A 16,152-nucleotide genomic window follows, 5' to 3' on the forward strand; every position below is an offset into this window, starting at 1 on the left:
AAGTCAGCATGTTAATTCTGCACCTGCCACCAAGCAAAGCAGGGTTTTTGTAGCAAGAAAAATGGAGAGCACACACATTGGGTTAGCGCCTAGCGGTACCTGCACCATTATCTTAAAATTTTCCAATGAAGATAATAGAGAGGGAGAAGACCAGAGAAAGATCAAGTCAAAACAGATTTTAAAACTCAAGGGCACACAGCTAATTAAACACCAGCCTAATGTGAAGTATTTTCCCTTTTAAGTTACTTAACAGATAATCCCTGGCCCTAAATCTCACAAGATGACTAGGAGTCGGGCTTGGGGAGGGCAGGAAGAGGGCAAACACCACCAGTGTGGGCCGCTCTGTGTGGAAATTACAATCCATTCCCTGTTTCCAGAAAACAAATTGCAGAGTAAGGAATATCAAGAAGGTAAATGGGCCAGGTCATGAGAGGCTCATGTGTGTGCTTAGAAACATGTCTTTCTGGTACAAGACAAAGAGCCGCTGAAGTGTCTGAAGCCAAGAAGGACTCGGTCACACATACATTTTAGATAACTTGGATTCCAAGGGGGTGCTGGTGGCCACATCCATGGATCCTACTCACCTGGGAGGCAGTGTGCATCTTTTGCACATGATTTACACTTCTGCCTTTGAGGGCTTTCTCCTGATATCCTTCTGAGTCAGAACATTTCAGTCAGGTATGTTTGCATTGACATTTCCAGGTGAGCTCTCCCCTTTGCGGGTCAATCAAAATCGTGAATGGTCAATAAGCCTCCCAAAGGTGTTGAGTACATGCGGGTGAGTGAGTGAGTGTGTGTGTGTGTGTGTGTGTGTGTAAGAGAGAGAGAGAGAGAGATCACAGCCCTCCTGTGCTTGGAACGTGTAGTGGCCTCCAAGTCCTTCTGAGAAAACGGCCATTAACCAGGCGGCTAGTAGTCACTTCCAGATGCCCAAAGGAGGCCCAAGGGAGGACCCTCTCTGTGTGCCAGCTCTAAGCTCTCCTTTCATCTCTCAAGCACAGGTTCTATGAGCATAGGCAGGGTTTTGCGGTGCTCAACTTCCCTGGACTTGGGGTGTTCCCGTGGGAACATTCCGGTGTCAGATGTAGCTGCAGATTACCTGTGCCACCCCCTTCTGCTACTGAATTCAGGTCCCATTTGCTCCTTCTCCTTTCACTGCAGACATGTCATGGGGACAGCTATTGTGACAAGTAGGGAAGGGGGTCTTCAAAATATTTCATAACTAATAGAACGTGTGCAGCAACCAGTTAGAATGCATGTGTCACCAATCAGGACAGGCATCGGCCATGAATTACTGGAACCAGCTGAGTACCAGTCTTGGTATTAGGCGTTAACTCACAGAGATGTATAAGGTATGGGTCTTCTCGCAAAATCTCCTCTTGTCAAATAATTTACCCCAGGTCTAGGGCCTAGAATAGGTTCACCAGTGACAGTCACCATCGGGGAACAGAATGCTCTCTCTGTGCTGGGGGGCACCTTCCCATCATTGTTGTACTGGTGACCCCACCTCCCTCCTGGCCTTCAGACTGGCACTGATTTTCCATCCAGGGTGGTGGCATGTGGAGGTAGAGGTCTTGGTGACAACAGATTACTGTTAGAGCAGATTAGAGAGGGGCAGGTTTAGGGCTAAATTGTCTGCATCTTCAACTTGGTTGTGAAAGAAAAGAACAATCGTGCTGTTCTGGGGACATCCTCCATGAGTCTGAAGGTGAACTTTGAAAGCTGAAGATTATCCTTCCTGGTAGTCTTTAAACAGGTTTTGTTTTTAGCGGCGCCCTCTTTACAAAAGCATTCTTATTTGGAAATCCAATCCAGGTGGAATTGCAATGCTGGAAGCTGGGGTAAGTCCCACAGGCTCACCTTCAAGGCATCCCCAGAAGCCCTGGACCCCTGACAACACCAGGCTCATTCCTCATTCACAAAAGGGGGAAAGCGAGACTCGGAAGTGATCTAGGCCTGGTGTCAGACGGCTTGAGTCAGACAAATGGCACCTAGGCTTTTAACTGCTAACCATACCCTTCCTCCCCCTCCGTCCCCTTTCCCCCCTTCCCCCTCCAGCCAGCTTGCTTCGGCCACTCAGCATGGGCAGCGGCAGGTTCTGTGTGTGGAACCAGGAAGCCACTAGTGAATAAATCATAGCTAACATTTGTTTGCTCCTCACTCTTTAGGGATCCCTTTCACCTCTTCTGTCTTATATGACACAACAATCTGAAGGGGCGGACCTATGCTGGCCGACCATGCCTCTTCCCCTTGAGTAACCTCCCACTCACCCGTTCAAACTTCCCAATCAAAACACGCCCAGCGACCTGCATAACAGGACTCTGACCCTTCCCCAGCCAATTGGCTGAGGCCACAGCCATTACCTCACCAACTGCCCCTAGACCCCAATAAAACCTTTGTGCTTTTGAAACTCGCTCTCTCTCCCTGGTATCTCACCACTGCGTCAGTGCAAGTAGGGGATTGAGCTCGAGCTAGCTCGAATAAAGGCTCTTTTGCTTTTGCATCGGACTCGGCTCCCTGGTGGTCTTTGGGGATCACGAATTCTGGGCATAACAAATCCACATGAACATGTACTGTCTCGTAGGACATAATAACCCAAATGAAACAATCAAGTGGGGTTAAGCAATCTACTCAAGGGCAGATCCCTAGAAATTAGAACTCGTTCTAAACACAGCAGACGCTTAGCACAAGTTAGTACACTTTGAGAGCAAATGCTCTGCATGGATTAACACCCAGAGCGGTGTTTCCCAAAGGCTGGTGGCCCCAGAGCAGAGCTTCCATATTAACCTGAGAAACTGTCAGAAATGCAGATTCCGGGGCCCATGCCAGACCTTTTAAATTAGAAACTTCAGGGGTGGAGCCCCAAACACAGCAACCTATTTTTTTTTAACAAGACCTCCAGTTGATTCTGATGCCAGCTAAAAAGTTTGGGAACCTCCACACTAAGGAACACAGTCATATTTCGATCTCCCACACAGCCCTTACTGGGGGGCCCTCTGAAGAGCAAGTGGGAGATGTCCCTTCCCCTGGGACCTCAGACCTCAGCGGTAACTGGCCCCGCCTGCATTTATGTCAGGAAGGAGCCCAGGAAAGTCTGCACCATTCATGGTGCTTCTAAATCATACTAATTGTTCTCTCTTGTGTGCCTACCATCACGGGAAATACCACATAGTATAAGATATGCAACATCTCCCACGGTACCCCACCGCATCTCCTTTTCAAGGAGTTTCGAACAGAGTCTCCAAGTCCCAAAATCATGGTACGTGCAGTGCTTCTCAAGCTTTGATGTGCAAATGTGTCATTTAAAGATATTGTTGAAATAGAGATTCTGTTTCAGCAAAACTCAGTATTTGATACAGATAATAAGATTGTGGATTCAATAAAGACTTTCAAGCTTCTCCTGAACACTTGTGTCTCTTCCCCAAGGCCCTAAAATCATCCCCAAAGTTAGAAAAGCAGAGAGAAATTTGCTAAGACCAGAGACCCCAATTATTGCCGTTCAAATTGGACATAATAATTTACCACTGGGCATTCGGGGGCTAAGAGTTGCGAAACTGATTCGTCCCTACCGAGATTCCACCATCTCCCCTTTAAAAAGATCAATAAGGTGGTCAGAATGAGCGAGATAATCAGCTAGACAGTTGCCTTTCAGGGTTCCAGTAGGAAAAGTCCCTCAAGCGCATCCTTTGTAGTAAATGCTGCTTGGGTAATTGCTTCTATTTGATTGAAGTATTCTGCAGAGTCTCCTGATGAATTTAATAGAAAGGAGACAGACCCACAAGACATTCATTTTGTAGACTGAGTCATCAGAGCATTTCGTCTAAACCTAAGAGACAGTTCCCAGCTTTTTCTGAGTAGCATTGCAAGTTGATGCAAATGACATAAAAATCGAGAGGCCAGAATCTAATCCCCACTTCCTGATAATCCCCAAAATGACTTTCTTCTCAATTTAAAGAAACTCCCAAGGATTATTTGGATGGTGGTCAAGGACAATAGGGGCTCCTATTTCAGGAGTCCTCCTAACCACACATGGGGATTATCAGGTCCATGCAATCTCCACGTATCAAGTCTGGCCAGGCTACTGAAGTTGCAGGTGCTGGCCTGGTGTATGGTAGAATGCTATAAACAGGACTTTCTGACTTCAAGAAATTACTGGACATCTTTAACACAGTTCATAAGTTTCTCCTCAAGTGATGGGGGAAGAACGCTAAACAATACTACAAGAGTAAAGAAGCAGGGCAATGTCACCTTAAGGTAGCCAGAGGACACCGACCTTTAAGTTGTGACATTGCTTTATTTGCTCATCTGCGTAAATATAAATATTCATTCTGTGATTCTCAAGAGGAGAATCAAAGCAGGATAAATTCTGTTGAGCTCATTTGAAAGGGCAGGTTTAGTAAACCGCTGTACTGATCTGTCACCAGTTACTTGAATTACTAATATATGTTCTTTCATTTCACCCAGCAGAATCCAAAAAGCCAAGATGGTGTTTCTCCCAGAGAGGCATGGAGAGTGTTGCACATAGTCATTTTTGTTTCCATTAAGCCTCTGGTAGCTAAGAAAGTAAGAGATGGCCAAAGAGCCCCCTCATCCCACTTTATCTTTGCGTGATAGCAGATGGCACGTGGAGTTTAACTGATATCATCGCATCCGTGACAGTGGCTGCCGAAGGTGCCAAATGATGCCATTTTGTGCAGCGAAACATGCTAATTGCCAGTGGCTAATGAGCTCTGCAAAAACAAACAAACAAACAAGGAATCCTAATATTGTGATGCTTTACAACCCCAGGTTTACAACTTGATACAGCTTAGGAAACAGCCCGCTCGTTGAAGTAAACTTGCACAAGCGTATGCCCCAGCTTGCAATCAGCGCCATGCACATTGGGAACGCTGAAAAATTAATGAGCTATTACAGAAACACATTCCACACGTACACATCTACTTCTGGGAAAGCCAGCTGGATTAATCCTAATAGGTTTTTAAAATTCATTCTTGATTCCATCAATTATTGAAGAGTTATAAGTCGAGATCAATGATCCCTGGTTCTTTACTACCTCAGACAAGGACTGGCCATAATCCAGCCTTTCCTTCAGGCCTGCTTCATTGACATATCGACACGCCTACAGCCAGCAGAGCGGTAGGCCTTATGGGTAGTGGCTGTGCCTCGTTCTAATAAAAAATCTACCCACGTGGCCTCCAATCAGTTTGTCATCTGTGGACACACACACACACACTGATATTTTTTTTATAAGTCCTATAGAGAAATCAAAAGCCCTCTGAGGTTCCAATCTATGCTGTTCTGACTACTGCTCTGTGACCTTGGCCAAATGAATTACCCTCTCTCAGCTTCAGGTCTTTCCCTGTAAGGAAGGGATGGTAATAGTGCCTGTCTCATAAGGTGGTCATGATGAGTAAATCAGATAATGTTTGTAGGAGCTTACCACAGAGCTGGGCATGTGGTAGACCCTCAGTCATTACTGGCCACATTATTGGCAGTATTATTTTAATTGGAATTTGTGAAACTACTTGTTCTCCTAACTGAATATATGAATGACTTTCACATAATTTTTTCTTTTTTTTTTTTTTAATTTTTTTTTTCAACGTTTATTTATATTTGGGACAGAGAGAGACAGAGCATGAACGGGGAAGGGGCAGACAGAGAGGGAGACACAGAATCGGAAACAGGCTCCAGGCTCCGAGCCATCAGCCCAGAGCCTGACGCGGGGCTCCAACTCACGGACCGCGAGATCGTGACCTGGCTGAAGTCGGATGCTTAACCGACTGTGCCACCCAGGCGCCCCTCACATAATTTTTTCAAGCATAAGAAACCTGTATGAGTGTCTTCGTCAGCTTGGACTGCTATAACAAAATACCACAGACTGGCTGGCCGAAACAGCAAACACTTATTTCTCACATTCTGAAGGCTAGGAAGTCCAAGATCAAGGTGCCAGCATGGTTGGGTTATGGTGAGGGCTCTCTTCCTGGCTTGTAGGTGGCCACCTTCTCCCTGCAGCCTCACATGGCTGAGAGAGAGCACACTGGTATCTCTTCCTCTTTTTATAAGCACCCAGGTCCCATCACAGGGGCCCCAACCTCATGACCTCATCTAAACCTAATTACCCCCCAAAGGCCCCGTCTCCAAATGTACCAATGCATTTGGCAGTTAGGGCTTTGACATAAAAGTTTGGGAAAGACACATTCAATTTGTAGGGACACAGTCTAAACATCACAAGCTTCAAATCATAAACGACTGGTTCAATTCTGACACTGTTTGCACCAGGGTTGTTGCTCATCATTCATTCTCATTTAACCCTTCTTTAGGGACATGATTGGGCTGTTTACCTGGCAGATCTGAGACTGCCTGCGGTGCAGCCTTTCCTGGGCTCCTTCCTCATAAAAATGGAGGCAGGGCCCATTACTAGTCGGGTGTGAGGTGCCAGGAGAAGGGGAATCTCCCACCAGCTCTCCTCCAGAGCAGGGAAGTTCTAAGACCTGCCAGGGAGATAGAACGTGCTATCAGACGAGAGAGACTTACCTAAGGAAGGGATGCTCCTACAAGTCTACTCCTAGAAGATGTCCAATCTATTTTTAAATCTGACAGGTCTAGTTTTCCCCCTAAAGGAGCAACATGTTCCACATGTGCTGGGTGACTGTATGTGCCAAGCACTGGGCTAGATATCTAAGACACCAAGATGCCCTCTCCTAACTCACAATTGAGAAGGTTGGACTGACATGAAAATGAGAAAAAAAAAAAAAAAACGTGCTAAATGGCTTGCACAATGTTGGAGGTGAGTAGGCAGTGGTGGAGATCCACAAAGAGAATAATTAGGGGAATGACAAAACGTTCAGCAAATGTTCTCAGTAGTGAAGGGAAATTCATTTCTTGAAGCCTCATTTTCAAAAGGATGCAATATTTTCTCCTCTTCAAATTGACTTGTCTACTCTCTCCTTCATCTTTGGAGTCTGATTTATCAAGTAATTCATATCTCCATAAATGATAATCCACAAGAATATAACAAATGCACTGCTATGTTGTAATGGATTCCCCCAACCTATTACAGATTTTTCCTTTCTTGCCATCCTTCCTTCTCTCCTTCATTTCTTCCCAACGATCAACAGCAATATTAGTGGGGTGCTTGGGTGGCTCAGTCGGTTAAGCATCTGACTCTTGGTTTCAGCTCAAGTCATGATCTCATAGTTTGTGAGACCCAGCCCCTCATCGGGCTCCACACTGACGGCAAAGAGCCTTCTTGGGATTCTTTCTCTGCCCCTTCTCTCTCCCCCCACCCCTCTCTGTCTCTCTCTCTCTCAAAAATAAATATATAAACTTCAAAAAAACAATATTAGCAATAAAAGCAAACACATATATCATGTTTCCAGCTACCAGGCACTGATTCTGTTATACATGTTCCTGTTTATGTATGTCACAGTTTACACATGTTGATTCATTAATTCTCACAACAATCCAACAAGGTAGGTCACATGACTATCCCCTTTTGCAAATGGGTAAGTCAAGATTTGGAAAGGCTGAATAGCTTGCTTGAGGTCGCACCTCTCTTAAATGGTAGGGTGGGGTCTTGCCCCCTCCCCAGCAGTCCCAGACAATCTGGCTCTGAGTCTGTTTCGGTCCTGACATTGCCCTGTTTCTCCAAACGTGGGGCTTCACGACCAGACCTGAACAGTCTTCATTCGTTTCTCTTATCAGAGCTCTCAAAAATCTTGCCTGTTCCTACCGATTCAATGTCATTTTTGTCAACCACTCCAAAATGTATATATCCACATATGTCCATTTTACTCTAGTTCCAAGATACCAGTGGCTACTGCAAACTTCCATTCCATCCACCTTTTAATTATTAAGTTTGAGACCCCAAAATTAACCTTGGCTTATTCCTTTTCTTTTCCCTCTATATCCTTTCAAATATGCTTCAAATGCTTCTCATTGCCTCTCCTAGCCAATACCACCAAAGCAGAAGCAACAAGGTTTCCAACAATGGGTCTGTTACCCTAAAGAGCTAATATGACCTCTCAAATGACTGTCCCCTCCCTCCTCACTGGTATGTCCACCAAGCATTTTGGTCAAAAGGTTGGTCAGACCCATGGAAAGTAACAGTGAGTGCCCCTGAAGATAGAGGGCTGGTGCCCACTTTCCCACAGCTCCAACACTGCTTCTGTTGTCTCAGTTTCTTTATTTTCCCACTGCCTGCTGATTTTTTAATTTCCACAACATGCAGTCACTATGGTTTCAGACAGCAACAAAAGGCATATGTCCTAAATCCTGTAGGAGGTCTCCAGCTGGCTGCAAGATTCCTTTGCTACTGTGGAAGCTAATGAGCCTCTAATAGATTTCTTTCTCCAGTGCCATAACCCTACCAGAAAAACCAGCCACAGCCCGTGAGCACATTCTAGAACTATTACAGTTCTCCTTTCACATATATACAGGGAGCCGTCTGCCCACAACAGCAGATAACTCATGCCTTCTCTTGCTCCTTAACATAAAGTTGAGTAACTTCACCAAACTGCTTAGATCCACCATTATGCACCATACATCATGCACCCTGAGGCAACAGAACAAGTTAAAAAATTATCTGTGATAAACATTCATTTGAAATGCAGCCAAGTAGACTTCAGAAAGCCCTCCACATTGTTATGAGCGTTTCTTCCCGGTTTCATTGGTAAAATGAACTCTTTAAGTGGATAATTCATGATGTTGCAACAGACTACTGAATGAGTCAAATAAAAATATAAAAAGATCGCAACATATTAAGTTTAAAAACCAAGTTGCAAAAGGATGGGTAAATATGACACCATTAAATATGAATCATAAATACCATCAGAAAAAGGTTTTCAGGAGTTATCTAGACATAGGGATTATGGGTTACTTTGATTTTGTGTGTCTCTCAAATTTTCTGTCATAACCATGATTATCTTTGTAATCAGATTTTTTAAAGTAATATTATTTTTAAAAAATTGTAACAATAGCAACAATGACAACAAAAAATGTGGGTGGTTCCATTCTAAGGAAACTAGAGTTTCTAGAATATTCTGATATTCTTAAGCACAGAATTATCATGTTGGACAGTCCTTTAACACTGGGCTTTATTTAGTCATCTGCTAAATGATGAGTTGAAATAAGACATCAGAGGCAACTTCTGTTAAAGTTCTATGGTCCAGTATTTGGAGAAGTTAGGATTGAGAAGGACGTTCTGTCTCCCACAAGGCAAGAGATAAACTAAAGTTTATCCGTCTGCTGAGTTTGTTATATATGATTGTCCTGAGTCTTGGATTTTTTTCCTTTTTATACGTAAAACAAGATATTCAGACTAGACATCCTCAGCGGTCAATGTCCTCTGGATCTAAAATTCTGTGGTTCTATGGGTCAGACTATGACTCAGAAATGGTTTTTTTTTAATTTTTTTTATGTTTATTTATTTATTTTTTGAGAGAGAGAGAGGCAGAGAGAGAGGGAAAGAGAAATCCCAAGAAGGCTCGATGCTGTCAGTACAGAGCCCAATGCATGACTCAAACTCACTAACTGTGAGATCATGACCTGAGCCCCAGAAATGGCTTTTCAAGTGTTAGTGGCTTACAGACAAAATGTGCAATCTTTTGTCATGCATATTAGAGAATGGAAGATGCTGTGGCTACTAAAGTTGTGTCCTTAAAGAATTTGTGTTTGAAAATCCTATTTCTAATGTTCTTTAAGCAGGGCGAAGACAAACACAGGCACATACCTGACCTGGAGAACTGCCTGTCCTCAGTGAAAATTACAGACTTCAGGGACTGTGAGTTCCACTGCCATAACGTAACTCAACTTGTTTGCTGCAAGGCTGGGTTTTTTTTTTTTTTTTTTTCTTGTAGTCATTATTTTAAGTTGTCAGATTATTTTCTTGTTCATAATACCAGCAGAGAGCAGGAGACAAGCTGAGGCTGAGCAGAACATGGTCTGCTCTCTCTAATGCACACTGAAATCTGGGAGAAGCTATTTTATCTTAACAAAGGTAATGGCTATAACAGCACTTTGTAGACCAGAAAGTCCTGTACAAATGTGGAAAGTTGTTATTATTATTCACATCTCTGGGCCTTTTTTAAAAATGTTTATTTTTTGACAGAGACAGAGAGAGAGAGAGAGAGAGAGAGAGAGAGAGAGAGACAGAGCATGAGTGGGGGAGGGGCAGAGAGAGAGGGAGACACAGAATCTGAAACAGGCTCCAGCCTCTAACTGTCAGCACAGAGCCCAACACGGGGCTTGAACTCACGGACAGCGAGATCATGACCTGAGCCGAAGTCGGATGCTCAACTGACTGAGCCACCCAGGGGCCCCTCTAAGCCTTTTTTGATAAGATAACTTTTTTCTTAAACTCAAGTTGGTTAACATACAATGTAGTCTTGGCTTCAGGAGTAGAATCCTGTGACTCCTCTCTTATGTATGACACGCAGTGCTTATCCTGGAAAGTACCTTCCTTAATGACAGTCACCCATTTAGCTCATTCCCAACCATCCCCCTCCAGCAACCCTGTTTGTTCTCTGTATTTAAGAGTCTTTTATGGTTTGCCTTCTTCTCTGTTTTTACCTTAGTTTTCCTTCCTTTCCCCTAGTTCATCTGTTGAGTTTCTCAAATTCCACATATGAGTGAAATCATATGATATCTTTCTGTCTCTGACTGACTTATTTCATTTACCATAATACCCTCTAGTTTCATCCATGTTGTTGTAAATGGCAGGATTTCCATTTACATATAAATGGAAATATAAGTTTTACATAAATATAAAAGATTCCATTTTATGTATCTCTTTACCCATTCATCAGTCAATGGACATTTGGACTCTTTCCACCTTTTGGCTATTGTCGATAGCACTGCTATAAACATTGGGGTGCATGTACCCCTTCAAATCAGCATTTTTGTCTCCTTTGGATAAATACCTAGTAGTACAATTGCTGGGTCATGGGGTAGTTCATTTTTAATTTTTTGAGGAACCTCCATACTGTTTTCCAGAGAGGCTGCACCAGTTTACATTCCCACCAACAGTGTAAGAGGTTTCCCCTTCCTCCGCATCCTTTCCAACATCTGTTGCTTCCTGAGTTGTTAATGTTAGCCATTCTGACAGGTTTGAAGTGGTGTCTCATTGTGGTTTTGATTTGTATTTCCCTGATGATGGGTGATGTTGAATGTCTTTTCATGTGTCTGTTGGCCATCTGAATGTCTTCTTTGAAAAAGTGTCTAAGGTGGGGCGCCTGGGTGGCGCAGTCGGTTAAGCGTCCGACTTCAGCCAAGTCACGATCTCGCGGTCCGTGAGTTTGAGCCCCGCGTCGGGCTCTGGGCTGATGGCTCAGAGCCTGGAGCCTGTTTCCGATTCTGTGTCTCCCTCTCTCTCTGCCCCTCCCCCGTTCATGCTCTCTCTCTGTCCCAAAAAGAATAAATAAACGTTGAAAAAAAAAAAAAGAAAAAGTGTCTAAGGGATGCCTGGGTGGCTCAGTTGGTTGAGCGTCTGACTTCGGCTCAGGTCATGATCTCGCTGTCCATGAGTTCAAGCCCCGCGTTGGGCTCCGTGCAGACAGCTTGGGCCTGCTTCGGATTCTGTGTCTCCCTCTCTCTCTGCCCCTCCCCTGCTCATGCTCTGTCGTTCTCACTCTCAAAAATGAATAAATGTTAACAAAAATTTTTTTTTAATTAAAAAAAAAAGAAAAGAAAAAGTGTCTATTCATGTCTTTTGCCCATTTCTTCACTGGACTGCTTGTTTTTTCGGTGTTGATAAGACAACTTCTCAAGGTCTCTTTAAACGTTAAAACTCTTATTTCATGATGCTTCAGTAGTTAATTTCAACAAGCATTGCCAGTGGAACCTGGATCAGACTTCCCAGTTCTGAGGTTGGGGTTCTTTGAGGGTTTGGGGCAATAAACTGGAGAGGGCTCATTAAATTCTGAAACATAATTCAAAACAACATCAATTTAGATTTCTTCTCATTATGGATACTATGCTTCCCATGCTTTGCATCAGGAGGAATTGGCACCCCAAAGTCCCTCAGAGAGAGGAAACTTCATTCTTACTGATATGTAAGTTCTACAGTCTGAGTAGTTTGCAGAACCACTAGCAAGAGGGATGCCCGGGGCCTGCAGTGGGAAACATGGTTTTGGAAATCACCTATTCCTGCTGCTTTGCAAGTCAACTCACCGAGGTGGAAATGTTTTGTTCTCTCTTTTCTCCCATGTCCAGGATAAAACCTGGAATGAAATCATGGAAACATATCAAAAACTTCCTACCAATTAATTAGACTTGAGAAAGCAGCAAGTGGCCGTGTGGGAAGTCTTCATGGGTGAATGCATTGATTTCTTGGACCATTTATCAGTTCCTAAGATGGTAATGTGGCTTTCAGTTTCATAGTAGATGGAAAATATTAATTTGATTCTTTGGGGACTCATTTCTCCCTGCCATGCAAAAAAAAGGAAGTTGAGGGGAAGGTCCCTTCTTTCAGGGAATCTGAAGAAAATTGCACTTATGGTGTATTTTTGTTTATCTGCGGCTTGGTGTCTCTTTGTTCTTTTTTTTTAAACATGGCCTGTTTGGTTTGTGCGAGATCTTCTGAGTAAACTAGTCCAGCTCCCCATCTGATGTCTGAATCTCTTCTGCCTTCTCACCCCATGTTCACACACTTCTAGAGTGGGGGAGCTCACCGCCATCCTCAAAGTACCGGTCCCACCTTCGGTCAGCTCCCTCTTTTGGAGCTCTTGTTCCCTCTGAACAATGCCAAGCAAATCTTCTTATCAGCCACAGGTCACAGATTTCTGGGGCAACCATTCACACGTGATGCAGTGGGGTCAGATTCCACAGTATATTCGTGGTATCTGTGGGAGAAATGGTGCCCCCAACGTTGTGTGCTGCTGCAGCCGTGATTGAGTACAGTTATGAGCAGAGAATTCCTTGGCAAAGGATTCCTTTCCAGGGCAAAGGATGGGCAGGGAGCAGCTGCCTTCCAAGATGACAGGGGAGGAAGAGCCACATTGCTGCCAAGGTTGCCTCTGCCCATAGGGCTTTGGCACTCAGGCTACTCTCTTACACAGGAAAAAATGCTGTGCTTGGAGACTTGGGTTCAAGTTCTGGATCTGCCTCTGGCTTTGACCTTAAGAAAGTCTAGTCCACCATTTCCTAAATCAGGGCTTGGCAACATTTTCATAAAGGTCCAGACAGTAAATATGTTAGGCTTTGCAGGTCACGTGGTCTTTATTGCAACTACTCAACTTTTTTGTTGCAGTGCCAAAGAAGCTATAGATAATTTGTAGGAAAGAAAGAAAGACAGACAGACTGAGGGAGGGAGAGAGGAAGGAAGGAAGGAAGGGAGGAAGGAAGGAAGAAAAAAGAAAAATAATGTGCATAGCTGTATTACAATAAAACATTATTTGAGTAGCAGGCCTGGTTGATCCCACAGGCTGTCATTTACCAATCCCTCCCCTAAGATATAAAAGAGGGATGACGATACCATCTCTGGCTATCTCATAACATCTACTCATTGCCATGATCAGATTAGTTTTCTTTGACATCTATCAGGTGCTATACAAATGTCAGTTAAAATGTAAATAATATTGATTGGGTAGGTCACAATGTTATGTACTTTACCGGCAAAATTTAAACCACAAAGACACTCAGAAAATTAAGACTTAGAGATGATATCTGTTAGGGTACAGAAAACTAGCTTAAGTAATGTAGGATTTTATTGGCCCATGTGGCTGTAAATGTCACAGGTGGGAGAGAGTTCAAGGTTGGTTTGATCAAGGAATTCAAAACCCAGGAAAAATTTCTTTCCATCTCTTATCCCTGCTTTCCATAGCATCAGTCCCATCTTATGACAGGCTTCTGTTACAGTCACAGTTGGCTGCTGTCCTTGAGGCCATAGAGAGAGAGAGGGGGACAGAGGAGATCTCTTCTCAGCATTCATAGCCAAAGTCTTCATTTTCATTCTGATTGGACTGGCTTAAGTCACATGCCCTCTTCTGAACCAACCACTCTGATGAGGAAGGAAAGTGCTAATTGGCTTAAAACAATGAAGACCCATCTCTAAGAGTAAGGTCATTGTGATACATGGCACATCTGAGGCATAGGGACGAGTAGATCCTGAGGTGAAAACCAGAAGATGTTAGGGAAGGGGAGTTTTGGGTGGTAACCACTAGATGTTCACTATGGAGCACTAACCCCCTGAGCTATGCTACCGCCCTTGCCCTAATAAACAGCATAAGAATTATTTAATCCCACTGTAAGCTACACAAGCTTTTCAAACTAGCATTTTCTGGGGTTTTTTTAAGGTCAATTTGAGTTTATTTATTTTCAAATGTCCCAGTGTATTTAGAGGATACATATCTTCCTTTACACAATCAATACAAGTTTCCCAAAGTTATTTGTTGTAAGTCAAGTGGTAAAATAAATCTACCAGAGGACTCACTATTTTTTTTTAAGTGGCAAAATTCTGTATAAGGTTAAGAATCTTATAGCAGAAATACTATTTCTTCTAAATTTTCTCAAAGATTCTGTAGCAATGACTTCTGTCTCTTACAATTATGGTTTTTAAATACTTGGATGTTTCCAGATTTCCAGACAACAATACTCAAGGCATACCTCAGAGATATTGTGGGTTTGGTTCCTGCCCACATGATAAAGTGAATATGGCAATAAAGCAAGCCAAATGAATCTTTGGGTTTCCCAGTGCATACAAAAGTTATATTCACACTATATTGTAGTCTATCCAGTATGCAATAGCAGTATGTCTAAAAAACAGTGGTTTACCTTAATTTAAAAATACTTTATTGCTAAAAAATGCTAACCACCATCTGTCTGAGCTTTCAGCATGTCATAACCCTCGTGCTGGTAGAGGGTGTCGCTTCAGTGTTGATGGCTGCTGACTGCTTAGGGTGGTGGTTGCTGATGGCTGAAGAGGCTGTGACAATTTCTCAAAGCAACAATGAAGTTTGTCACATCAATTGACTCTTCCTTTCACTTGAAAACTTAGAGACCACTGTAAGACTATTAATTGCCTACTTTCAATATTGTTGTGTCTCAAAGAATAGGGAGGCCAGAGGAGAGGGAGAGAGATGGGGGAATGACTGATTTGGGGGGAACAGTCAGAACACACACAACATTGATCGATTTTAACTTCACCCTTTTATATGGACATAGTTCGTGGCACCCTAAAACAATCACAATAGTAACATCAAAGATCATGGATCACAGATCACCATACAAAATATAATAATAATGAGAAAGTATGAAACATGAGATTTATGAAAATGTGACACAGAGATAGAAACTGAGTAAATGCTATTGGAAAATGGCACCAATAGACTTGATCAACACAGGATTGCCACAGACCATCAATTTGTAAAGAATGATATACCTGTGAAGTGCAAGAAAATGAGGTTTGCCTGTACATGAACTTTGGGAAGCTCTAAGTCAGTGGTTCTCATAGTGGGGGTCCCTACACTGGCAACATCAGAATCACTTGGGAACTTACTAGAAATATATATTCTCAGACCCCATCAGAGACCTACCGAATCAGATACTTGGGGGGTTGACAATAATGTCTGATTTAACAAGGCCTCTAGGTGATTCTGATGCAAGTTCTAGAACCATTCACTGCGTTAATTTTTTTAACATTTATTTATTTTTGAGACAGAGAGAGACAAAGCATGAATGGGGGAGGGTCAGAGAGAGAGGGAGACACAGAATCTGAAACAGGCTCCGGGCTCTGAGATGTCAGCACAGAGCCTGACGCGGGGCTCATGACCTGAGCCGAAGCCGGACACTCCACCGACTGAGCCACCCAGGCGCCTCCACTGCATTAATATGAAAATGGAAACTGGAGAAGACTGGTGGTCTAAAGTCCAGTTTTTTCACACCTAAGCTCTTTGAAATAATTGGCCCCTTTGAATGTTTCATCATATTTTTACAAAGTAGTCCTGTTTCAATAAACTGATCTCTAGTGCATAGAATGAGGGCAAGTTATCTGGAGAACTATAGTTCCTTCTTGATTTGCTGTTGCTTTCCTATTGTATGAAAGCATCTGATCAAGTAATAATAACATAAAGACTCCCTTAATGTCTCATTAATATTTATGCCTTTCTCCAAATCTAAACATCTTCCCTGTTATCAGATATTAACTCATTAATTGTT

At 43.1% G+C, this 16,152-nt stretch overlaps 1 protein-coding gene across 1 annotated transcript in view; it reads left to right on the plus strand.

The window, feature by feature from the left end:
• Positions 1-16,152, plus strand: part of PLEKHG7 (pleckstrin homology and RhoGEF domain containing G7) — a 60,329-nt gene that overhangs the window by 13,110 nt on the left and 31,067 nt on the right. The window contains 5 exon segments of the mRNA XM_045466506.1: positions 1,002-1,062; positions 1,064-1,130; positions 4,468-4,514; positions 9,706-9,801; positions 12,211-12,354. Of these exon segments, the coding sequence (XP_045322462.1) occupies positions 1,002-1,062; positions 1,064-1,130; positions 4,468-4,514; positions 9,706-9,801; positions 12,211-12,354 (415 nt within the window).

This window comes from Leopardus geoffroyi, chromosome B4 (genome assembly GCF_018350155.1).
Source record: "Leopardus geoffroyi isolate Oge1 chromosome B4, O.geoffroyi_Oge1_pat1.0, whole genome shotgun sequence".
NCBI lineage: Eukaryota > Metazoa > Chordata > Mammalia > Carnivora > Felidae > Leopardus > Leopardus geoffroyi.